Source organism: Mauremys reevesii, linkage group 1 (genome assembly GCF_016161935.1).
Source record: "Mauremys reevesii isolate NIE-2019 linkage group 1, ASM1616193v1, whole genome shotgun sequence".
NCBI classification, from domain to species: domain Eukaryota; kingdom Metazoa; phylum Chordata; order Testudines; family Geoemydidae; genus Mauremys; species Mauremys reevesii.
The window spans coordinates 10324097-10349727 of NC_052623.1; the positions used below are offsets into that span (position 1 = coordinate 10324097).

At 48.6% G+C, this 25631-nt stretch overlaps 2 protein-coding genes across 2 annotated transcripts; one reads left to right on the forward strand and one right to left on the reverse strand.

The window, feature by feature from the left end:
* The first annotated feature begins 2019 nt into the window (after positions 1-2019).
* LOC120395386 (olfactory receptor 51G2-like) lies at positions 2020-3966 on the forward strand. The gene is made up of 2 exons (XM_039519751.1): positions 2020-2075; positions 2991-3966. Exons 1-2 carry the CDS (start codon positions 2020-2022, stop codon positions 3964-3966), a joined length of 1032 nt encoding a protein of 343 aa, XP_039375685.1.
* A 12920-nt stretch (positions 3967-16886) lies between these two features.
* On the reverse strand, positions 16887-23882 carry LOC120395391 (olfactory receptor 51G2-like). Its single transcript, XM_039519756.1, has 3 exons — positions 23521-23882; positions 23327-23447; positions 16887-17862 (listed from the first exon to the last, which is right to left on the reverse strand). Exon 3 carries the CDS (start codon positions 17820-17822, stop codon positions 16887-16889), a length of 936 nt encoding a protein of 311 aa, XP_039375690.1. The 5' UTR covers positions 17823-17862; positions 23327-23447; positions 23521-23882.
* Positions 23883-25631: the final 1749 nt, after the last annotated feature.

The following is a 25631-nucleotide window of genomic DNA, read 5'->3' on the forward strand; positions in this document are numbered from 1 at the left end:
GTTACAGTGATGTTATAGTAAGGTTACAGGTTATAATTTCATGTATATAGTTATGAGGCTTAAAATGTGTCCTCATAGATTAAAATAAGCCTAGAAAAAAATTCTCCAAGATCAGAGGGGCAGTTCACACCTCATCAGTGTGTGTATGGGGCAAACCCAGCCCAGGCTCACAGGAACACAGGAACAAAGGACACTGGCCTAGGCAGCAACAAAAGAATCTGTTAGACTCTCAAGGGAGTCACCTCTGGTCAGTTTGGGACTGCGATGAGATAATGCTCACCTGACTCTCAAAGGGGGGGGGGAGGGGGGCAAAGCCAAGAGGGAAGAAAGGACATGATAAAAGGGAGAGACTTTGCCAAGCTCTCTTTCTCTCTTCCAACTATATCTACAGACAGCACCACCAAGCGACTGAAGCACTGATCAAATGGGAGAGCCTGGCTGAAGAGCAACCAGCCAGCCTGGGGTGAGAAGCACCTAAGTTTGTAAGGGCACTGAAAGTGTTAAAATCAGCTTAGAATGCGCTTTGCTTTTAGTTCATTTGACCAAATCTGACTTGTTATGCTCTGACTTATAATCACTTAAAATGTATCTTTGTAGTTAATAAATCTGTTTGTTTATTCTACCTGAAGCAGTGCGCTTGGTTTGAAGTGTGTCAGAGACTCCCCTGGGGATAATAAGCCTGGTACATATCAATTTCTTTGTTAAATTGATGAACTGATATAAGCTTGCAGCATCCAGTGGGCATAACTGGACACTGCAAGACGGAGGTTCCCAGGGTTGTGTCTGGGTCTGGAGATACTGGCTAGTGTCATTTGGTTGCAAGTAGCTGGGAGCAGCTTACATGTCCGAGGCTGTGCATGAACAGCCCGGGAGTGAGGGATCTCACAGCAGAGCAGGGTAAGGCTGGCTCCCAGTCAAGGATTGGAGTGACCTAGCAGATCACCGGTCCAGATAACACCAGAGGGAAATGTTACAAACTGACAGAACCGAACCTGAAGAGACACAGTTAGATATTAACCCAGGGACAGAGGAGCTACTTGACTTTCGTTTGCTGACAAGTGACCGAATGAGGGCTGAGACACTGGGATCGAGGTTGTTGCATGGGTTGGTTCCTGAGCTAGAGTTACTATGGTGTGGTGTGCAGTTACTGGTGAGAATATGCTTCAGGTTGGCAGGTTGTCTGTGGGCGAGGACTGGCCTGCCACCCAAGGCCTGTGAAAGTGTGGGATCATTCTCCAGGATGGGTTGTAGATCCCTGATGATGCGCTGGAGGGGTTTTAGCTGGGGACTGTATGTGATGGCCAGTGGAGTCCTGTTGACAGATGACAGACGCTGCATTTTAAGTCCCACTCTGACCTGAGAAATCATCTCTGAAAGAAGATCAGAAGCAAAAGAATGGCTTGACGTATAGATGTGTAAATGTTATGCCAAAACTTTTCATTCTAATACAAATATTACAGATCAAGCTTTCATTGCATGCCTGTATATTGAAACCCAAAAGCAGAGTTGTTGGAATCTGTACAGGAAGGAACAGTGGTAACTTTACTGCTTAATGGCTTTTGCTTTCAAAAGTGTCTCAGAAGTACTCCACATACTGTGTTCAATGGGTTTGTGCTATTAACAATTTGTTCAGTGAACAGCTGTATGATACTGTCTCCTGGTAACTGACCAGAAGCTGTTTGTAACATTTACATTCAGCGTCATGAACACAATCCCTCTGCTATACCTGTACAAGTCCTGGGTGAACAGATCCAGTGGTTTGTGTTTTAGCAAAGAGTCAAGCTGAGGTGCAGGAAAGGGGACTGTAACAGTGGTTGTATATAATGGACACCCATCACCTGTTACATGAGAATGGCTGAAGTAACTTGCACACTCAACTGGATATTAGTGTTTTCATTGTTCACTCATTTGTGATGCCATCCTCTCCCCCATCCAGCTGAAGTAACTGTCTCTGATAGGCTGTAACTTCCTAGATATTTGCAGACCCTTACATGGAGAGAGGATGAGGGTCCTGTGAGGATGAAGAGAATCCTGTACCATGATCAAACTCTCTGGATTCAGTCATCCCTGGCCAGGTAAAGCACTTCAGCTTCTCTTGGAGGGATTCTTTGTGACAGAGAGTATCACCAGGAACAGTTGGTAAGGGAAAGTTAATAGAGCCTGCTTCTGATTGAAATTAAACATGGAAATCTGGAGTGATGCAGTAGAAGTCAATGTTATTAAATTCAAAACCTGGCCTTAAGAATTTATCCCATGTGCTGCAAAGAGGCAGTGACATAATTTGGACTCTGAGGAGTGGAGAAAATAAATAATTATATATAATGAGGCAATAAAACAAGTTTATAAATCGCTTCACTGCAGGACAGATAAATACAAGGACCTTTTTGCACCATGCATTTGCCATGTGTTTATACACATGTCATGATACACTGGGAAATATTCAGAAGTGGAGGCCTGGAAAGGGTGTTGGGTTTTTTTTTGTGGGAAGGTCATAATTGTAAAATCAAACTGTGCTCAAGTAGGCTGCAGAACTCCCAGCCATAATATATCAATGGCGCCAAGAGCTTAGCAGGATTCAGAGGGATTGGATGTGTTTATATGAGTGACCAGAAAATCCAAATACAGTAATGAGGAATTAAAAAAAAAAACTCATGAAAGGGCTCTAAACCTTCCTGATTTACACCCCAAAAATGTCTAATTAGTGGGTGTCAGGGTAAAATTGTCTCTTGCAGCAAGTTGTCTCATAGCTGCCTATTGCAGAGCTTCTTCCACCTTCCTCTGCAGCATCTGGACCTGGCCACTGCATATTGGGCTAGATAGACTGCAGGTCTGATCCAGTCTGGCAGTGCTTGTCTTCCTATCAGTGGTGTAAATCCAAGACTATGTTTTTGCTGATCTTCCTTGAGTTCCTGGGAATCTCTAGACTTGCACTGAGAGCAGAAAGATGTCTCGCTAAATATCATCTAGTCTCCTGTTCTTTTTCCTTTCAGGAAGAAAAGTTCAAAACTCCTCGGACCTGCCCAGTACATTATGTCAGCTGTCAATGACACCAAATTCACACCTGCTGTGTTCCTTCTCACCGGGATACCTGGGCAGGAAGACGTACATCTCTGGATCTCTGTCCCCTTCTGCTTAATGTATGTTATTTCCATAGTAGGAAATTCAGTCATTCTGTTCATTGTAAAAACAGATCCAAGCCTCCATGAGCCCATGTACATTTTCCTTTCCATGTTGGCGATCTCAGACCTTGGCTTATCGATATCCACCATGCCAACAATGCTGGGCATATTCTTGTTTAACTTTAGGGAGATCAGCTTCGATGCTTGTTTTGCCCAGCTGTTCTTCATCCACACGCTTCAGTGCATTGAATCCTCTGTGCTCTTGTTGATGGCCTTTGACCGCTTCATCGCGATCCGTGACCCGCTGAGATATGCTTCCATCTTAACCCTGCCAAGAATAGCCAAGATGGGACTGGTGTGTGTGCTAAGAGGGGTGGCTGTAATACTCCCACTCACCATTCTCCTGAAACAGTTCCGATACTGTCGAACCAATGTCCTCTCCCATTCCTACTGCCTGCACCAGGAGGTCATGAAGATGGCTTGTTCGGACATCAGAGTCAACAATATCTTTGGCTTGTTTACCAAACTTGTAACAATGGGGTTGGACTTGCTGCTCATCTTCCTCTCTTATGTGATGATCCTCAAAACAGTGCTGAGCATCGCGTCCCATGATCAATGCCTCAGGGCCTTGAACACCTGCGTCTCCCACCTCTGCGCCATCCTGCTGTTCTACACGCCAGACATCAGCCTGGTCGTGATGTACAGATTCTGGAATAGCTCTTCTCACTTGCTTCAGATTGTTCTGAGCTATATCTCTCTGCTGATCCCGCCCCTGATGAACCCAGTTGTGTACAGCGTGAAAAGCAAACACCTTCGTGCGAGGATAATCAGGGTGTTTGTCAAGTGAAGAATCAGTTCATCACCCATCTCCAGCTACTGCCACCCTTTCCATCCTGGACCCTTCCAACTGAGACAACATGACATACTGATTACCACTCTATAGAGAGAGGTTCAGATGGGATCTAAAGCAGTGGTTTTCAAACTTTTTTTCTGGGGACCTAGTTGAAGAAAATTGTTGATGCCTGTGACCCAATGGAATTAGGACTGAGGGGGTTGGGGGGAGCGAGGGGCTCAGGGATGGGGCAAAGGGTTGGGGTGCAGGGGTGAGGACTGCAGGGTGGGACTGGGGATGAGGGGTTCAGAGTGTGGGAGGGGAGTCTGGCCTGGGGCAGTGGGTTGGGGTTCGGGAGAGGTCACGGCTCTGGGCTAGGAGTGTATCTCTGGGGTGGGGCCAGGGATGAGGGGTTTGAGGTGCAGGAAGGGGTTCTAGGTTTGGGGGAGGCTCAGGGATGGGGCAGAGGGTTGGGGCACAGACTTACCTCTGGCAGCTCCCGGTCAGCAGCGCAGCTGGGATGCAGAGGCAGGCTTCTTGCCTGTCCTGGCACCGCGGACTGCGCTGTGTCCCGGAAGCAGCCAGCAGGAGGCACAGGTCCTAGACGGAGGTGCGCAAGCAGCTTCACAAGACTCTAACCCACCGGCACCGCCCCCTCTCCCCCAGTTCCCATTGGCTGTTTCCTGGCCAATGGGAGTGCAGAGCTGGTGCTCAGGGCAGGGGCAGTGCACAGAGCTCCATGGCCCCCCGATTAGAAGCAGGACCCACTGCTGGCCACTTCTGGGGTGCAGCGCGGTGTTGGAAAGGTAGGGACTAGCCTGCCTTAGCTGGGCAGCACTGCCAACGGGAGTTTTTATGTTCCAGTCGGCGGTGCTGACCAGAGCAAGGTGATCCAGCGACTTCCATGCCGCGACCCAGTACCGGGTCGCAACCCACGGTTTGAAAAGCACTGGTCTAAGGCATGGAGCAATGGGTAAGGGGCTCCCCCACCTGCTGGTGAGGGAGGACAGGACACTGGGGGAAGGAGACCAAGGCAGGCAGCAGCATTGACAAAGTGGGTTTGTTCATGGAGAGTGAGGGGATGGGTGAGATGTTGGCCCATAATTATCTCTATCTCTGGCTGCTCCAGTCTCAGAATTCCTCTCCATACACTCAATAAAGAGAAGAGATGTCAATGTTATTTCCCATTACACCTGACCTGTCACTGACCCATTTCTGGTTAAACATCCATAGGCCATAAAAAAAGCTACAGTTGCAGTCCTGGACCTTCGTGAGTGCTCTGGGTGCAGCATGACCCATGGGCGCTGCATTAGGTGTGGACAGGGGCTATTCCAGGGGCACGGACACTCACCCTTCCCCTGTCCCCTCAGCCAGGTGCTTGTGCCTGAATCTTGTCACAGACCTGATTATCACAGGAGCCCAGGAAAAGCCATTCAGGAAATCTCCCCATCCCCTCTGATTGCTCTGCACACCACATACCTGTTCATCCCACTCCCCACCAAGGCAGAGCATAGCTGTGTGTGAATAAAGGTCTGACGCAGAGGAGTCCTGGCAAAGGACTCAGGCCCAGATTCCCTACCCCTACCCCTCACCTCCGTTTGTGCTCCCCCAGCTGATTGGAAAGGGTGTAAACAGTCCGCACTCCGCAGTGGGGGCACGGCTAGCTCCTATCTCAGGCCAGGCAAGTCAATGTAGCGGGATCACCATTTCAATAGGTAAAAGTGGGACACACAGGAGCCCGGTTCCTCTGTGACCCTGCCCATCCCTTGTCTTCCCCCTTGAAGCCCCACCCTCTGCTCCACCTGTTTCCTCTCTTCTCCTCCCTCCGCCCCATCTCTTCCCCCAAGACGCCACCCCCTGCTTCTCCTCATTACCCGAGGCTCCACCCCCTCTCCAGGCCTGAAGCCAGAGACAGGCCATGGGAAGGGCTGCCCAGGGAGCCAGAGCCACTATGTCAGGGGTCTGCAACCCGCAGCTCTGGAGCCGCATGCGGCTCTTCAGCCTCCTTGTTGTGGCTCCCTTTGGCCTTGACAAAAGAAAAAAAAAGAAAAAAAAAGAATAACGGTTATTTATTAATTTAATTTTTATTTATATATTATTTTATTTTTGTTTATTTTGTTGCACAGTTATCTTGGAGTTCGAGGTGATACTTTAACATCGAATTTTTAAAAAGTTTTATAATTTGTCAATTAAAATATGCGTCACATCCACGTCTATAGCCCTCGCCTTTACCTGCAGGCGGCTTCTTGAGTGTGCGACCCCTGCGGTAAGCTAACCATGAATACATCCCAAAAAAGAAAAATCTCAGAAGAAAATAGAGAGTTTAATTCTGCATGGACAGATTCCTTTGCCTTCTATGCCAACGACACTGGCTTACCTGTGTGCTTGATATGTGGCGAGAAATTAGCAAACAACAAAAAATGTAATGTTGAAAGACATTTTCAAAACAAGCACTCAGCATTTTCTGAAAAGTACCCAACTGAAGATGGGCAAAAGAGAGCGATATCAGAACTACTACAGAAAGTTGAGCAGAGCAAACATACTTTCAAGAAGTGGATCAACTCTCCAAACTCAACTACAGCTGCTAGTTTTGTGGCAGCTCATGAGATCGTAAGGAGGGGGAAGCCGTTCACAGACAGAGAATACATGAAAGAATCGTTCATAAAAATATCAGAGGATCTATTCTCCGAATTAAAAAACAAACAGGAAATTATTCAGAAAATTAAAGAAATGCCTCTCTCTGCAAAGACCGTCAAGGACAGGACCATTAAAATGGCAACAAACATCACCAGTAAGCAAATTGATTACATCAATTCAGCTCAAGCATATTCAATTGCCTGTGATGAGTCAAGTGATGTAAACGATATTGAGCAGACAGCACTGTTATGCAGATATGTGAACTCTGATGGGAAGAACTGATTGAACTCATACCGCTAAAGGGCCAAATGCGGGGACAGGACATTTGTGAGGCTGTTTTGAGTTGTCTAAAAGCCAAAGGAATAAACACCACTCACCTGGTGTCAGTGTCTACTGATGGTGCACCCAGTATGAGAGGAGCACAGAAGGGCTTTGTGAATTTACTTCAAAAGTTGCTGGATCGAGAGCTGATGATCTTTCACTGCATCTTGCACCAAGAAGCACTGTGCGCTCAAACATTCCCCCCTGAATGTGTGGAAGTGATGAACCTCGTTATTAAGATAGTGAACAAAATAATTGCAAATGGGTTAAACCACCTACAGTTTTGTTCATGGTTAGATGAAGTCGAAAGCGCATATTTGGATCCCCTGCTGCACAACAGAGTTTGGTGGCTGTCAAGGGGAGACGTGCTGAAACGCTTTGCTACTTGTCTGGAACATGTGAAAACCTTCTTGGAAAGCAAAGGCCTCAGCTATCCCAAACTGGGAGACCTCGATTGGCTGGAAAAGTTTTATTTCATGGTGGATATGACAAGTCACTTAAACACGCTGAATAAAAATCTCCAGGGAAAGGGAAGCACGGCCCTGCAGTTGCTGGAGGATGTTCTGGCGTCTGAGCGCAAGATGACAGTGTTTGCCAGAGATGTACAGAGAGGTACGCTCTCTCACTTCCCCTCCCTGAGAGAGTTCAAAGAAGAGAACAAGCACATAAATTGTGATTATTTACACCATGCAATTATGGCAATGCAAGCTGCATTTGGAGAAAGATTCAGCGAGTTCAGAAAGGAAAAAAACACTCTGTCCTTCTCTGTCACACCGCTGGACATCGACCCATCCCTGCTGAACATATCCACATTCACAGGGATAAGTCAGCCCGATCTTGAAATTGAACTGGCCGACATAGCGGATAAAGACTTATGGGTGTCCAAGTTCAAAAGCCTGACAGCGGATCTCGAAGAAGTCGCCCGTCAGAAGGCCACTCTTGCTAAAGAGCACAAATGGAATGAAACCCGAAGAGGATGAGAGCACACTGAAATGGACTTGTCAAAAAACGTTCCTAATTTTATGTTTACTTTTTTAAAACTGCTAAGCTGCAACTATATGTTTTTTTATATTAAAGTGGGCTACGTTTTATTTTAATTTTACACAAATACGGGAAGGACTCAAAAAGACCTGCATAGTTCAGTGTTTAATTTATTTCAAAGTAGGCCTACACATGCACACTGCACTTCTGTTTGTTGTATTCTGTTGTTGTAACAGGTAAAATTAAAAAAAGATTAAAACTTTTAAAAGTTTATAAGCAGTGTTATTTTTTGCGGCTCCAGACTATTTTTCTTTAGTGGAAGAGGGGGCAAAATGGCTCTTTTGATAGTAAAGGTTGCCGACCCCTGCACTATGTGGATTCCCAGACCGTCCTCATGCCCTGGAAAGGGGACTGGGAGGGGTCGAGAGAAGCCCCCAGCCTGTGTTCCCACCCCCCAGGATGTTCAACTCAGGGAAGATGGAAAATCCGGGGCTCCACGCAGCAGCCTCGGCTCCCTGGGCAGCTCTTACCACTGCCTGGCTCTAGCCTGGCTGGGTATCAGACCCTCAGGGGAAGTGGAGGAGCAGGTGGTGCAGCAAAGCTGAAACAATGCTAACCACAGCAAGCAGGGAGATGGGGTCTCCTGAGTAAATGAGGAGAATGGCGCTGGAGGGAAGAAGAGCCTGTGTTTTGAAGTCTGAATGAATGTGACCCCCACAAAGGGGCTCTTGTTTTAAGTATCCCAGGCTGAGAGTAAGTCACTGCAAGGACCTTAGAGGGAAGGGCAGGGAGCCTGCAGGGCCACCTTAGACCCCAAGGGGGCACTCTGGGGTAGCCCCCGTCTGCAGGGACGTGGGCACAGTGGGCTGCGCTCTTGGAAGCCGTCATCATAAGCTGCAGGTCAGCCCAGCCCCCAGGCTACTCTAAGCTCCACGGAAGCAGGGGGAGAACAGGCCAGAGAATCAAACCCCTGTAACTGGCTCCTTGCCATCCCTGCTCTCTGCAGCACAGAGGGGAGCTCTGCTGGCACAGCAGAGAATCCAGCTGGACCTGTCACCACTCAGATGGCTGGAAGGCTGGTCCTATGATCTGAGCATTGCTCTGCGACTCAGGATTTAATTCCCATGCTGTGTGTGACCATGGGGAAGCCATTTCCTGTCTCTGAGCCTCTGCACAGGTGGATAATAGCCCTGCCCTGCCTCACAGGGGTGGCGGGAGAATAAATAAATTCCAGGTGCTCAGATACTCTGTGACCCTAAGATTAGGTCTATGTCAGGGTTCCAAAGAAAATCACACCTGCCATGTGTCTTACCACAGCCTCCTGTGACAGCTGCTTCTGGGCAGCCCTGTGACTCCAGCACATTGGTGTCTGTGCCAGACGTGGGGGTGCTCGGAGGTCACAGTGAGGGATGGGTAGTCGATTTCTGAGGGGAGTCTTGGAGCATCATGGGGATGATAGGAGTTTCAGCACAGTCACCAGACCGGTGTTTGCAAGACATTGAGGCTGAATGGGTCTAACTGCCAAACAGTGGAGCAGTGGCCACGTGGGCCTCATCTTAGATGGTCTGGCTGGGAGAAAGCAGTCTGAGGGCAAAGGTCAGATTCACACCTTGGCCCTGTAACATGGACATGGCTGAGCACTATGGTGACTGAGTCCAGACTCAGACAGGTTTCAGCACAGGCTGCTTCCACAAGAAAAGGGCAAAGAGATGGGAAGATGCTTTCAGAGACACAGGGAAACTAGGCTGGGTCCCAAGAGCTCCTTGGCTTCCCAAAAGAATGTAAGTTGGGCCAGTTCTGTTCCTCTGTCTCCAGAGCAAAGCCTGTCTAACTTAGCTTGTAGTGAGACATGGAATAGATGAATGTAGGTGTGTGACAGCTGCCTAGTATTTCAAAGCCATTTTCTCTAATGCTTTGTGCTATTTGCTAATAGACCTCTTTGTTTTAAGTAGGCTGGAGGTGACTGTATAGCTCTGGTCACAAGCACCCGAAAGGAAGAGACTGAGGTGTCCAGTCGGACCTTCTTGGTAATAAGCATATAAGAACATAAGAACGGCCATACGGGGTCAGACCAAAGGTCCATCTAGCCCAGTATCCTGTCTTTCAACAGTGGCCAGTGCCAGGTGCCCCAGAGGGAATGAACAGACCAGGGAATCATCAAGTGATCCATCCCCTGTTGCTCATTCCCAGCTTCTGGCAAACAGAGACTAGGGACACCATTCCTGCCCTTCCTGCCTAATAGCCATCGATGGACCTGTCCTCGATGAATTTATCAAGTTATTTTTGAACCCTGTTATGGTCTTGGCCTTCACAACATCCTCTGGCAAGGAGTTCCACAGGTTGACTGCACGTTGTGTGAAGAAATACTGCCTTTTATTTGTTTTAAACCTGCTGCCTATTAAGGCAGGGACCACAGTCACAGTTTTGCTCTTATTCCAATGGATTGTTGGCTCATTCATTCAAGAAATAAAAAACTCAAGTGAAAAAGAAAGAAGCCGAAAATGATTCAGTTGAAGCCCCACTGCTGCATGTATCAATAGATGTATTTGTGTGGCGGGGGGAGGGTAAACTTCTACAGAGACAAAGAAGGGAGGCATGATCAAAAACTTAGAGAACCACTCTCTAGTCTGACCTCCTCTATAGCACAGGCTGCAGATTTTCACCCAGTTACCCCCGTATTGAGCCCTATGACTTGTGTTTGACTAATGCAAAACTTGTGTTCCTCTAAAGTGTGTCTTTCTCATTGGCATCTAGTCTTGGTTTGGAGGTAGCAGGCGAATCCACCACCTCCTTTGGGAGTTTGTTCCACTGGTTAAGCACCCTCACTCATGTGCCTCATTTCCAAATGTAATTTGTCTGGCTTCAGTTTTCAGCCATTGGTTCTTGTTACATCTTTCTCTGTTATGTTAAAGAGTCCATTAGTAGCTGGTATTTCGTTCCTGTGAAAGTGCTTGTCCACTGTCATCAAGTCAGCTCTCAATCTTCCCTCCTTCTACTCACTATGTGCCTGTTTATGCAGCCAGAGATGAGTTGGAAACAAAAGAGGAGGAGAAGGACCTGGGTGTATTAGACAGTTCCAGGCTGACTGTGAGCAGTGGTCCTCAACCAATCGATCGCGATCTCCGGCGGCCGTGCTGTGTGGCTGCCACTAAAGCTATCCCGGCCCCACACTGCCCCTGGAAGCTGCCACTGTAGCCCCGCGGCCCTAGGGGCGGGGGAGCAGGGGTCTCCGCGCACGCTGCTCCTGCCTGCAAGCGCCACCCTTACAGCTGCCATTGGCTGGGAGAACTGAGGGGGGAGAGCTTGCAGAGAGGGGCAGCACGCAGACCCATTTACCCCCTGCCCTCCCCACCCATGGGCCTCAGGGGCACGTTGGCCCATTCTGGGAGTGGTGTGGGGGCAGGGTAGGCAGGGAGCCTGTTTTAGCCTCCCTCTGCCTGCTGCCGACCAGGAGCCACTGGAGATAAGCGATGCCCGGTGGGAGGCCGCACTCCAAACCCCATTCCTGAGCCCCCTCCCAGAACCAGCACCGCACACCCACATCTGCACCCCAAGCCCCACCCTGAGCTCCCTCCCAGACCCAGCACCCCATACCCACATCTGCACCCCAACACTCTGCCCCAGCCCAGAGCACCCTCCTGCACCCCAAATCCCTCCTAGAGTTTGTATCCCTCAACACATCCCAAGGCACCAGAAGTATGTACAAGAGCCTGGAACTGAACCCAGTTCTTCTGAGTCCCAGGAGTGGGCCCCCCATCCGGTAAGGCAGACCAGCATCCCTTGTTCCTAGATGTAACCTTTACACGGAACCGTATTAAAACACATATTGTTGAGAGACAAAGTGAGCTGCCCAAGGTCACAGAAGAAGTCTGTGGCAGCACCTGGAACTGAAGCCAGTTCTTCTGAGTCCCAGGCCAGCACTTTAACCACTGAACCATCCTTCCTTTCTGGGGGTAGTGACAGGTGGGAGCAGCTGGTGGCTCAGCATGCTGAGATTACCAGAAACTCAGGGAATTACACTCCCGTGACATCGCTACACAGGAACCCAAGAACAAATCCTTTCCCAGATGATAACACTGAGTCATGATTTCTCCTGAATCTATTCATGGACAAATCGTCAGCCAGGGCACGGAGCAGGGTCATAGTGGACAAGAAACTCCACATCAGCTCCCGGTGTGATGCAAAATGGGCTAATGTGACCCATTGGGACATACGCTTGGCAGGGACCTCCTGGGTCAATGAGTCCACTCCCCAGCTATGGCAGGCGACCCCGGTACATCGTCCATTGCATGGACCTGTCAAGCTCCATCTTAAAACCAGCTGGGTTGTTTGCCCCCCACTGCTCCTGTCGGGAGGCTGTTCCAGAACCTTCCTCCTCGGATGGTCAGAAACTTTCTGTCACAGAGCACAGGCCCGATGCTCTGGAACTGCTTTGTCTGAAGCCAGCCAGGACTCTGGCGTGGTGTGACTCCCCTCAGGGCACACTGTCCAGGGCAAAAAGCCTCCTTGGCTATGGCCTTCCTGGACCGCCGAGCATTCAGCATCCCTGTTCACACCATGCACTTCCCCTGGGCGGGTCCAGCTAGACAGGACTCTTTGGGAAGCCAGAGGGCCCTGCACCACAACTCCACCGTTAGCCATGACTCTCAGCCAGCAGGTAAAACAGAAGGTTTATTAGTCGACAGGAACACGGTGCAGAACAGAGCTTGTTAGCACAGAAATCAGTGACTTTCAGCCAAGTCCATCTTGGCAGGACCCTGGGCTGGGGCCCTCGCCTCTCTCCTCCCTCAATCCCTCATCGCAGACTCCAAGCTCCCAGCAAGCCGACCTCCCACACACCCGTTGTTCCCCCTCTTCTTTCTCTGTTTCCCGGGCCGGGTGTCCTGGTCACCTCCCCGACTTGGGTCTCAGGTTATGAAGGGCATCGGCCATATGCAGAGGGAACAGTGTCTCCTGGCCCCGAGAGTCTCAGCAAAAGGCACACACCCTTATTTTCAGCCGCCAAGGCAGTGGTGCAATACACAGGGAAACTGAAGCACACACAATATTCATGCAAAACACTAAGATTCATATATCAGAGGGGTAGGCATGTTAGTCTGGATCTGTAAAAAGGGACAAAGAGTCCTGTGGCACCTTATAGACTAACAGACGTATTGGAGCATGAGCTTTGTGGGGGAATACCCACTTCGTCGGATGCATTCACCCCCGAAAGCTCATGCTCCAATACATCTGTTAGTCTATAAGGTGCCACAGGACTCTGTGGCTTTTTACAGATCCAGACTAACACGGCTCCCCCTCTGATATCTGGGTACTAATAGGCTCTTTAAACTATCTGGGCAAGCTATAATGAGAACCAATGGCTGGAAACTGAAGCCAGACAAATTAAATTTAAAAATGCAGCTCACAGTTTTAACAGCAAGGGTGCTTAACCAGTGGAACAAACTCCCAAGGGAGGAGATGGATTCTCCTAATACCCCCAAACCAGGACTGGATGCCTTCCTGAAAGATCCCCTTTAGATGAACACAAGTTATGTGTTAGTCAAACTCAAGTCATTCGGCTCAACGCGGGGGTAAGTGGGTTAAATTCTGCAGCCTGTATACAGGATGTCAGACTAGATCAGTGGATCTCAAACTTTTTCAATTATGCCCCCCTTCTTTGTGTCTGTAAGAGTTTATGCCCCCCTCAGCTCCCACACAAACACATACACTGATACATGCAGAGACGGGGCATCAACAGAATCAGTTTCAGCTTCTTTCTTTTTCACTTAAGTTTTTTATTTGTTGCATAAATGAGCCAACAATCCCATCCATTGGGATAAGAGCAAAAGAAAAACTGCAATTGTTGCCCCTGCTTTACAATGAAATGTGCACGTCGCGCCATAGCAAATGGAGCCATGTACAGATGTTAATGGCTTTGTATAATGCTGTGCAAGGTTACAGAAATCCATCCAAATACACAGCACCACCTAGAGACAATGCACAGCGCCGTCTGAGGACCGGCTCTCTCTGGAGGAATCAGCTTGGCTAGTTACACATTGCTGTGGGTAAAATGTGCACATGAAGGTTTTTTCCCTAAAGCTTCTCACGCCCCCACCCCCATCTCTGAATACATTCCGCACGACCACACGTCCTACCCAGCAGGGTGCGACCCCAGTTTGACAATGTCTGGACTAGATCATCTAATGGCTCCTTCTGGACTTAAATTCTATGACTCTGTGAACCATTGTCTTGAATTGATTGTTATCTTGGCTGCAACTTGAACATGTTGCCAGTCTCAGTGCTGACAGGCCCTCAACAAGGACATTCGCTGGCCAAGAAGAAGGGGAACTGTCACAGTAAAAACAGGATATATGGTCCCTTTACCCTCTAAACCAGGTCCTCCCCTGTCTTGGGTCGAGTCTCACAATTGACCCACTCTTTGAGCTGTGAACAACATCCCATCTACGCTAAATGCTTTTCACTAAGAAGGTCCAACTGGACACCTCAGTCTCTTGCCTTCAGGTGCTTGTGACCAGAGCTATAGAGTCATCCCCAGCCTCCTTAAAACTAGTAGGTTTATTAGGAAACAGGAGAAAGCATCGGAGAAAAAGGTTTTAAAATGACAGGCAGCTGTAACACGTCTACACTCATCTATCTCAGGTATCACTACAAGCTGAGTTAGACAGGCTTTGTTCTGGAGATACAGGAACAGACCTGGCCTAACTTACATTCTTTTGGGAAACCAAGGAGCTCTTCAGACCCAGCCTAGTTTCCTTGTGTCTCTGAGAGCATCTTCCCATCTGTTTGCCCCTTTCTTGTGGGAACAGCCTTTGCTGAAACCTGTGTGAGCCTGGGCCCAGTCACCGTAGTGACCTTTCCCCTCAGACTGCTTTGTCCCATCCAGAACATCTAAGATGAGGCCCATGTGGCTGTTGCTCCACTGTTTGGCAGTTAGACCCATTCAGCCTCAATGGCTTGTAAACACTGGTCTGGTGACTGTGCTGAAACTCACGGCATCCCTGTGACACTCCAACGCTACCCTCAGAAATCCACTACCCATCCCTCACTGTCACCCCTAGCACCCCGACATCTGCCACAGACACCAAGGTGCTGGAGTCACAGGGATTCCCAGAAGCAGCTGTCACAGGAGGCTGTTGTAAGAGGCCTTTTATAGACAAATGTCAGAGGTGATGCTCTGTGGAACCCTGACACAGCCCTGATCTTAGGGTCTCAGAGTATCTGAGAACCTGGAATGTATTTATCCTCCCGACACCGCTGTGAGGCAGGGCAGAGCTATTATCCACCTGTGCAGAGGCTCAGAGACATCCAATGGCTTGTCCACGGTCATGCACCACAAGGGAACCAAACCCATCTCTCTCGAGTCGCAGAGCGGTACCCAGACTGCAGGACCAGCCTTCCAGCCATCTGAGCGGTGACAGGCCCGGCTGGATTCTCTGCTGTGGAGAATGGGGGTGGCCAGTTACAGGGGTTTGATTCACTGGCCTGTTCTCCCCCTGCCTCAGCGGAGTTGGTAACAGCTTCCAAGAGCACAGCCCACGCTGGCCAAGTCCCTGTGGATGGGGCCTGAGGTAGCCCTGAAGGTGCCCTGCCTTTCTCTCTAAAGACTGACTCTCAGCCGGGAATACTTAAAAAAAGAGCCCCCTTGTTTACATTAATTCAGTCTTCTTCAAAACACAGGCTCCCCTCCGCTCCAGCCCCACCCTCCTGCTTTATTCAGGAGCCCCAACACACCCTGCGTCCTGGGATCAGCGTTGGTTCAGACTTGCCACATCCCCTGTGGCGCCTCTATTCTCAAGGCTCCGCCCCCTGCCCCATCTCTTCCCACTGAGGCTCCGCCCCCAGCTTGGCCAGAGCTGGGCTGTAGCACGAGCATCCCAGGGAGCCCCGGCCACCGTGGGGAGCCCCATATTCTCCACCTTCCCTTGATGGCGTGCCCTGGGGGTTGGAGACATGGGCTGGGGGCTGCTTTCGGGCCCCCTGGCCCTCCTGACCATGACAGGTGAAACATCCGGGCTCCCTAGGCAGCTCTTACCATGGCCCGGCTCAAGCTTACAGCCTGGCCAGGGTCAGGGCCTTGGGAGAGAAGAAGGACCAAGGAGTGAGGCCTCAGGGGGAAGAGGAGGGGCATGGAGGGTGCCACAGAGTGAGGTGGGGCTCCTGCATGTGTCTTGCTTTTGCCTTTTGAAAAGGTGGTCACCCTACGTTGAATGGTGTGAGCTGGGATAGGAATTAGCCGTGCCTCTCTGGGGGACCTGAGGTCATTTCCCCCCTTTTGCATTGCTGGGACAGCACAAACGGAGGGGAGGAGGGGAGAATCTGGGCGAGAGTCTCTTGCCAGGACTCCTGTGCTCCAGATCCTCCCTCACACACTCAGCTCTGCTCTACTTTGGTGGGGGGTGGGCTCAGCAGGTGTGTTGTGTTCAGAGCCATCAATGAGGGAGAGGCTGGCTGATTGACTTCTCCTGGGGCTCCTGCATTAATCAGGTCTCTGACACAACTCAGTCACAAGCACCTGGCTGAGGGTATAGCAGAAGGGTGGGTGTCCGTGCCCCTTTAGTAGACCCTGTCCACATTTGGTGGTGCAGCTTCCATGGATCACGCAACACCCTAGCACCCAGGAAAGGCCAGGACTGCCACTGCAGAACAGGTCTTCAGTTTTTTTTTCATGGTCTGTGGACGTTTAACCAGAGATGGGACAGTGACAGATATAATGGGAAAAAACATCCACATCCCTTCTCTTAGTGATTGTATTCACAGGAATTCTGAGGTTGGAGCAGCCACAGATATGGCTGCTTATGCACCAACATCCCACCGGTCCCCTGGCTCTCCACAAACACAGTCACTTTGTAAATGCTGCTGCCTGCCTTGGTCTCCTTCCCCCAGTGCACTATCCTCCCTCACCAGCCCCTCTCCCACTCCTCCAGGCCTTAGACCCTGTCTGAACCTCTCTGTAGAGAGTGGAGATAGTAGCTGGAGCTGGGTGATGAATTGACCCTTTACTTGATGAACACCTTGATTATCCTCGCGCGAAGGTGTTTGCTTTTCATGCTGTACACGATTGGGTTCATCAGGGGCGGGACCAGCAGGTAGACATAGCCCAGGAGAATCTGAAGCAAGTGAGAAGAGCTATTTCCAAATCTGTGTATCAGAGAAAGGCCAATCACTGGCATGTAGAAGACCAGGACGGCACAGACATGGGAGATGCAGGTGCTCAGGGCTCTGAGGCACTCTGCGTGGGATGTGATGCTAAGCACTGTTTTGAGGATCATCACGTAAGATAGCAGGATGAGAAGTGAGTCCAACCCCACCGTGGAGACTATTATGAACAAGCCATAGATGCTGTTGACTGTGATGTCCGAACAAGCCATCTTCATGACCTCCTGATGCAGGCAGTAGGAATGGGAGAGGACATTGGCTTGACAGTATCGGAACCGTTTCAGGAGAAAGGGGAGTGGGAATGCTAAGGCCACCCCTCTTAGCAGAAGCACCAGTCCCATTTTAGCTATTCTCGATGGCGTTAAGATGGAAGCATATCTCAGTGGGTTACAGATTGCGATGAAGCGGTCAAAGGCCATCAACAAGAGCACAGAGGATTCAATGAATGAAAGAGAATGGATGAAGAACAGCTGGGCAAAACATGAGTCTAGGCTGATTTCCCTAGAGTTAAACAAGTATATGCCCAGTATCGTCGGCATGGTGGCTATCGATAAGCCAAGGTCTGAGATGGCCAACATGGAAAGGAAAATGTACATGGGCTCATGGAGGCTTGGATCTGTTTTTATAATGAACAGAATGACTGAATTTCCTACTATCGAAATAACATATATTAAGCAGAAGGGGATAGAGATCCAGAGATGGACGTCTTCCTGCTCAGATATCCCGGTGAGAAGGAACACAGCAGATGTGAATTTGGTGTCATTGACAGCTGACATGATGTACTGGGTAGGTCTGAGGAGTTTTGAACTTTTCTTCCTGAAAGGAGAAAGAACAGGAGACTAGATGATAATTAATGAGACATCTTTCTGCTCTCAGCGCAAGTCTAGAGATTCCCAGGAGCTCAAGGAAGATCAGCAAAACAGAATCTTGGATTTACATCACAGATAGGAAGATAGGCATTCCTAGACAGGATCTGACCTATAGTCCATCCAGCCCAGTATCGAGTGGCCAGTACCAGTTATTGCAGAGGAAGGTGGAAGAAGCCCTGCAATAGGCAGCTCTGAAATAACCTGCTCCCAGGGAAAGTTTCCCCCTGACACCCACTGGTTAGACATGTTTTGCGGGTACATGAGGAAGGTTTCTAGCCATTCCAAAACTTTTTAAAAGAATCCTCACGAATGTAATTGGATTTTCTGGTTACCCATATAAACATTCAGTCCCTCTTTGAATCCTGCTAAACTCCTGGGCCCCTGATATCTTGTGCCTGGGAGTTCCACAGACTACTTGAGCCCTGTGTGAGTTTACAATTGTGACCTTCCCATCAACACCCTTTCTGGCCCTCCATGTCTGAGTGTGGCACATTGTATCGTCACATGAGAAGTGCATGGTGAAAGCAGTCATTATATTTATCTGTTCTGCATTGAAACTATTTATCAACGTGTTTCATTCCCTCATTATATATATATTCTCCACTCCTGAGTCCAAATTGTGCCACTTCCTCTTTCCAGCACACGGGATAAATTCTCAGGGCCAGGTTCTGAATTCAGTAACTGTGACTTCAATGGTGTCGCTCCAGATTTACATGTGTAAATTTGATCAGAACCAGGCTCTATTAACTTTCCCTTACCCAATGCTCATGGTGATACATTCTGACACCCAAGAATCTCTCCAAGAGAAGCTGAAGTGCTTTGCCTGGCCTGCATTGACTGAATCCAAAGCATTCAATCATCCCACAGGCTTCTCTTCCTCCTCACAGGACCTGCATTCTCCCCATTCCAAGGTCTTGTACATATGTGGCAAGTTACAAGCTAACACAGACAGTTACTTCAGTTGGGCGGGGGAGGGGTTGGTGTCACAAGTGGGTGAATAGTGTAAACACTAGGTTTTCATTAATATCCAGTGAGTGTGCAAGTGATTTCAGCCATGCTTGTGTAAGATGTCATGTGAGTAAATTACACACAACCACTATAACACTCTCCTTTCCTGCACCCGAGCTCTACTCGTTGCTGAAACACAGTCCAGTGGTTCTGGTCTCTCAGGACTTTTTGGAAAGTCTTGCACAGGTATTGCAGAGGGTTTGAGTGCTAGGTAAGAGATTGAAGTCCAGCATCTCCATGGTAGCATTCTCTGAAATGTTTCCATTTCCACGCGCAGGGCCAAGTTGACAGGCAGAACTGCAGGGTCTCAATGTGTGGATGAGACAATGGTGTAGGGAGGAGGGGTTTAGATTTATTAATAACTGGGGAAACTGTTGGGAAAGGGGGAGCCTATACAGGAAGGATGGGCTCCACCTAAACCAAAATGGGACCAGATTGCTGGCACTTAAAATTAAAAAGGTTGTAGAGCAGTTTTTAAAGTAAGGGCTGGGGGAAAGCCAACAGGTATGGAGGAGCATGTGGTTCAGACAGAGACATCTCTTAGGGGAGGATCTATTAGTGGAGATTCTGTGTCCTAGTATGTAGGAGAAGATGGAAGATGATAAAATATGGGTAGGATCTGATCAGAAATAGTCACATGAAAAAAAGTCCCATTCAATTACATCATGTAATGGCAGAAAGCTAAAAAATTACAACTTTAAGTGCTGATATACAAATGATAGAAGTCTAAATAATAAGATGGGTGAACTAGGGTGCCTTGTATTAAATGAGGATATTGATATACTAGGCATCACAGAAACATAGTGAAATGAGGCTAATCAATGGGACACAGTAATACCAGGATACAAAATCTATCGGAAGGACAGAACAGGTTCTGCTGGTGGGGGAGTGGCACTATATGTGAAAGAAAGTGTAGAATCAAATGAAGTAAAAATATTAAATGAACCAAACTGTGCCTCTATGGATAGTAATTCCATGCTAGAATAATAAGAACATAGCAGTAGGGATATACTACGGCCTGCCTGACCAGGATGTTGATAGTGACTGTGAAATGCTCAGAGAGATTAAAGAGGCTTTAAAAATAAAAAACTCAATAATAATGGGGGATTTCAACTATCCCCATATTGACTGGGTACATGACATCTTAAATGACTGCTTCTTAGAGCAGCTAATTTTGTAACCCACCAGAGGAGAGGCAATTCTTGATTTAGTCCTAAGTTGGAGCACAGGATCTGGTCCAAGATATAAATATATCTGGACCACTTGATAATAGTGACCATAATATAATTACATTTAACATCGCTACGGCAGGGAACACACCACATCAGCCCAATACAACAGCATTTAATTTCAGAAAGGGGAAATACACCAAAATGAGGAAGTTAAACAGAAATTAAAAGTTACAGACCTAAAAGTGAAATCCCTGCAAGCTGCATGGAAACTTTTGAAAGAAACCATAATAGAGGCTCAACTTAATATATATACTTCAAAGAAAAAAAATATAGTTGAAGAATCTATTAACCAGGATGGGGAGGGATGGTTTCCCTAGGCTCTGTTTGCCAGAAGCTGGGACCAGGAGACAGGTGATGGTTACCTGTTTTGTTCATTCCCTCTGGAGCACTTGGCATTGGCCACTCTAGGAAGACAGGCTACTTGGCCGGATGGACCTTTGGTCTGACCCAGTATAGCCGTTCTTATGTTCTTATGTGCTAAATATAAGTGTTAGAAATGGCTTCTGGTCAGTTACCAGGAGACAGTATCATCGACTGTTCACTGAACGAACCATTGAAAACAGTATGTGGAGAACTTCTCAGATAAATGTAAACCCATTCTTTCCTTTCTGAACTTCTTTCAGAGATCATTTCTCAGGTTAGAGTGGGACTTAAAATTTAGTGTCTGTCACCTGGATTTATTCAGAACCTGAAAAGATCCCAATGTCCAGGGCCGGCTCCAGGCACCAGCTTATCAAACAGGTGCTTGGGGCGGCAACTTCGAAGCGGGGAGGCACTTTCAGGTATTCGGCGGCAATTCGGCTCGGAGCGAAGGACCTCCCGCTGAATTGCCACAGATCGTGATCGCAGCTTTTTTTTTTTTTTGGCTGCTTGGGGCGGCAAAACCCCTGGAGCTGGCCCTGCCAACATCTCAGTCCTCAGTCAGTCGCTTGTCAGCAAACAAAAGTCTAGTAGCTCCCCTGTCCCTGAGTTAATATCTGACTGGTTCTCCTCAGGTTCTGTTCTGTCCGTCTGTAGCCCGTACCTGGCGTGGTAATAGCCATTGGGATCAGTATATGGAATATTCATTCTATCGGCTCTCACTCTCTAATACAATGGTTTTCAACCTTTTTTCATTTGCGGAGCGCTAATACATTTCGAATGGAGGTCTGATTACCTTTGGAAATGTTAGACATAGTCTGCAGACCCCCGTGGTCCACACACCACAGGTTGAAATCCACTTGTCTAGTACATAGTAACCCCAGCACCTGTTATTCAGCCATGTTGAGGGTTTGCAGGACAGGGATTTCAAAGTCAAATGCATGTGGAACTTATTTTCCTACATGAAAGTAGTCTATTGCTCTCTGACTGTCTCTGTCCTGTATTCATGAAATCCATACCACCCAAGAACAGTATTGGGACAGACATGGAGCTGAGCTGCCATAATGAATGTGTATGTCAAACCCAGTTCTTGGGATGTTTCCTGTAGTGTTATATTGGGTTAACTATTGGGATATTTATGTTATGGCTGTATTGGGTGAAACCAGTATGTATCTTCTCGGTTTAATAGCAGGCTGCTGGTAAACAAGCAAGAAGGGAAGCAACAGCCCAAGAAAAACCATCTCTCAGTCAGCACTTCAGGGAGGTTGAGAGACAACACTGGAGCTACAAGGTGGGGAGAAGCTCTTCAGACTGACAGGGACAGACACCGCTGGGGACATCTGGAAGTGCACGGCCTGCCTGGGTCCCTGTCGGAAGGGGGTGGAGAGGCTGGGGTCAGAGACGTGTATAGACTGTTGTTTGAAAACCCTCTTGTTCTCCCTACTGTTCAGATTAAACAATATTTTGGTTCCAGAAGGCTGGCTGGTCACTCGTCTCACCACTAGTCCCAGAGGGAAGAACTACAGGTGCCGAACCCACTCGGACCTGCAGGGCAAGCCCAGTCCCCCCGCAGTGTGCTGTAGCCAGGGTCCAGACTGAAGGTGGGAGGATCGCGGGATTCCACCCCCCGAGAGCTAAGGCTACGAGCCCTGACATGTGGCACTCATTGACCAGAGGGGGGGTGGTGTTGCCAGTAGCCCTGTAACGCTGAGCAGTGTCTACAGGGCAGAAGTGCTGGAACCCTCAGCCCGTCAATCATTAAAAAGGGGATAGAGAATAAGACTGAGAATATATTATTGCCCTTATATAAATCCATGGTATGCCCACATCTCGAATACTGTGTACAGATGTGGTCTCCTCACCTCAAAAAAGATATTCTAGCACTAGAAAAGGTTCAGAAAAGAGCAACTAAAATGATTAGGGGTTTAGAGAGGGTCCCATATGAGGAAAGATTAAAGCGGCTAGGACTCTTCAGTTTGGAAAAGAGAAGATTAAGGGGGGACATGATAGAGGTATATAAAATCATGAGTGATGTTGAGAAAGTGGATAAGGAAAAGTTATTTACTTATTCCCATAATACGAGAACTAGGGGTCACCAAATGAAATTAATAGGCAGCAGGTTTAAAACAAATAAAAGGAAGTTCTTCTTCACGCAGCGCACAGTCAACTTGTGGAACTCCTTACCTGAGGAGGTTGTGAAGGCTAGGACTATAACAATGTTTAAAAGGGGACTGGATAAATTCATGGTGGCTAAGTCCATAAATGGCTATTAGCCAGGATGGGTAAGAATGATGTCCCTAGCCTCTGTTCGTCAGAGGATGGAGATGGATGGCAGGAGAGAGATCACTTGATCATTGCCTGTTAGGTTCACTCCCTCAGGGGCACCTGGCATTGGCCACTGTCGGTAGACAGATACTGGGCTAGATGGACCTTTGGTCTGACCCGGTACGGCCTTTCTTATGTTCTTATGTTCTTATGTTAAGAAACAGAAATAAGCCCTATTGGACCAGTTACCACAAAGTAACACAGCTCTGAATTCCTGTGTTCACAATCGTCTAAGAGAATAAAACCTTTTAAAATGCATTTGCTAATTAAATTTTCAGGAGTAAATAAACCTGATGCAATTTGGGAAATATTTACTGATATTCCGTGGGGTCTCCTTTCGCTCAGCCCCTGGGAGGATCGGGCCCAGAGCACACGGAACCTCTAGAAATGGGACCCCTTGAGAAACCCTGACTCTGGGCATCAGAGTTTTAGCGCTGCAGGCTCAGTCAGTGAATGTTAGATTTCTGTGTTGCTTGAATAACTCACCGTGGAGCATGGGTATATGTAATGGAGAGGATCCCAAGCTACCTAGCGCTGCCTGCCCTCCAGCCCCTTCACTGAGTCACCCCGACAGCCCGGCTGAGTCCTCTGCCTCTGCACAGAACACCTGCAAATGGAAACAGCTTCAAGCCTTTCCCCTTCATTTTGCATTTAAAAGATAATGAAACCTGCCAACCTACCCAATGCTAGATGGGGAGCTGCCAGAGGTCTTCATCCTAAAGGACAAGGAGTCATCGGAGAGGTTGCACAGGCAGCAGGCAGTGTCTGTTCAGACAGGGTGGCAACTCTCTTTATGAAGCATGTCTGCACATTCCCTTGGGGGCCACTTGGACATCAGGGAACCTCAGCTGCTTGGTTTCATGTGCACCAGCTTTAATCCTTGGATCGTTCCAATAGGGGGAAAACTTCCTAACTGTCAATGTAGTTAAGCACTGGAATAAATCACCCACGGAGCTTGTAGAATCCCTGCCATTGGATTTTTAAGAGCAGTTTAGACAAAGACCTGTCAGGGATGACCTAGATAATACTTAGTTCTACTGTGAGTGCAGGGCTCTGGACTCAATGACCTCTAGAAGTCTCTTCCAGTCCTACAATTATCCCAGAGGAATAAACAGGGGGCCCCAGGATCCAGGGAACTCCACAATTAGGCACAGATCTCAGTGATCCACTTGTACGTAGGCCACCCACCCATAATCTCTGGGCCTCCACACAGGGGTGGCTCCAGGCACCAACATGCCAAGCGTGTGCCTGTGGCGGCAAGCCACGCGGGGCGCTCTGCCAGTCACCGCGAGGGTGGCAGGCAGGTTGCCTTCGGCGGCATGCCTGCAGAGGGTCCGCTGGTCCCGCGGCTTTGGCGAACCTCCCGCAGGCGTGCCGCTGAATCCACGGGACCGGGGACCTCCTGCAGGCAAACTGCTGAAGGCAGCCTGCCTGCCGTGCTTGGGGTGGCAAAATACCTAGAGCCGCCCCTGCCTCCACAACTGCTCTAGGACCCTCCCCAGCTTCCTGCTAGCATAGGCTCATCAGAGATGTGCTACCAGGGCCTGTCACAGCAGCCACTGCCCACAGGATCTGCTGAAGGGGCCTTGTACAGGGTGGAGGAGGCTACAATAGCTGATGGGCACAATACCCCAGCGATAGACTGGCAGGGAGGTTTCGACCTTTCCATACCCAGAGTGCAGCCAGAGACTGCATCAGTGCAGCCTTCATTTATGTTACGAGGAACAGGAAGATAAAAACCTCCAATTTCTCTTGGGGTTCCAGGCACTTGCTGCTGAGCACCATCATGGCACAAGAATATAAGAACGGCCATACTAGGACAGACCAAAGGTCCATCTAGCACAGCATCCTGTCTTCCAACAGTGGCCAATACCAGGTGCCCCAGAGGGAATGAACAGACCAGGTAATCCTGAAGTGATCTATCCCCTGTCGCCAATTCCCAGCTTCTGACAGAGAGCGGCTAGGGACACCATCCCTGCCCAAACTGGCTAATAGACATTGAGGGACCTATACTCCATGAATTATCTAGTTCTTTTTTGAGCCTTGTTATACTCTTGGCCTTCAAAACATCCTCTGGCAAGGAGTTCCACAGGTTGACTGTGCATTGTTTTAAAAAAGAGCTGGCAGCTGAGCTTTCAGGGGAACATGATCCATTTTCTATGAAAACTCACTGCAAGAAATGGATGAAAAGGAAACATTTTAGTATGGGTCAACATTTCTCATGGGGGAGGGAAGGAAACTCTATTTTCCAGCCAAGCTCGAGCTCAAACCATGGGCCTCTATCACTCATGCTACAGGTTCACACCCCTAGGTGTCATCACTAGCCTCCATCAGCCTCCCACATAGAGCAGCCCCTGGATATCTGCAAGGGTGGCTATGCCAGCTCTATAACAGAGGGAGCCCCTGGAAATGGCTTATCTGCAGCAGCCCATCCATCAATGGCACAATTGAAGAACATAAGAACGGCCATATTGGGTCAGACCAATGGTCCATCTAGCCCAATATCCTGTTTTCTAACACTGCCCAGGCAGCTACTTCAGAGGGAATGAGCAGAACAGAGCAATTATTCAATGATTCTGGCATTCCGAGGTTTACAGACACCCAAATAATTGGGCTGCATTCCTGACCATATTGGCTAATAGTCATCCATGGACCTATCTTACATGAACTTATCAAAATTTTTTGGACATAGTTATACTTTTGGCCTTCACAACATCCCTTAACAATAAGTTCCACAGGCTGACTGTGTGTTGTGTGAAAAAGTATTTCCTTCTGTTAAATCTGCTGCCAA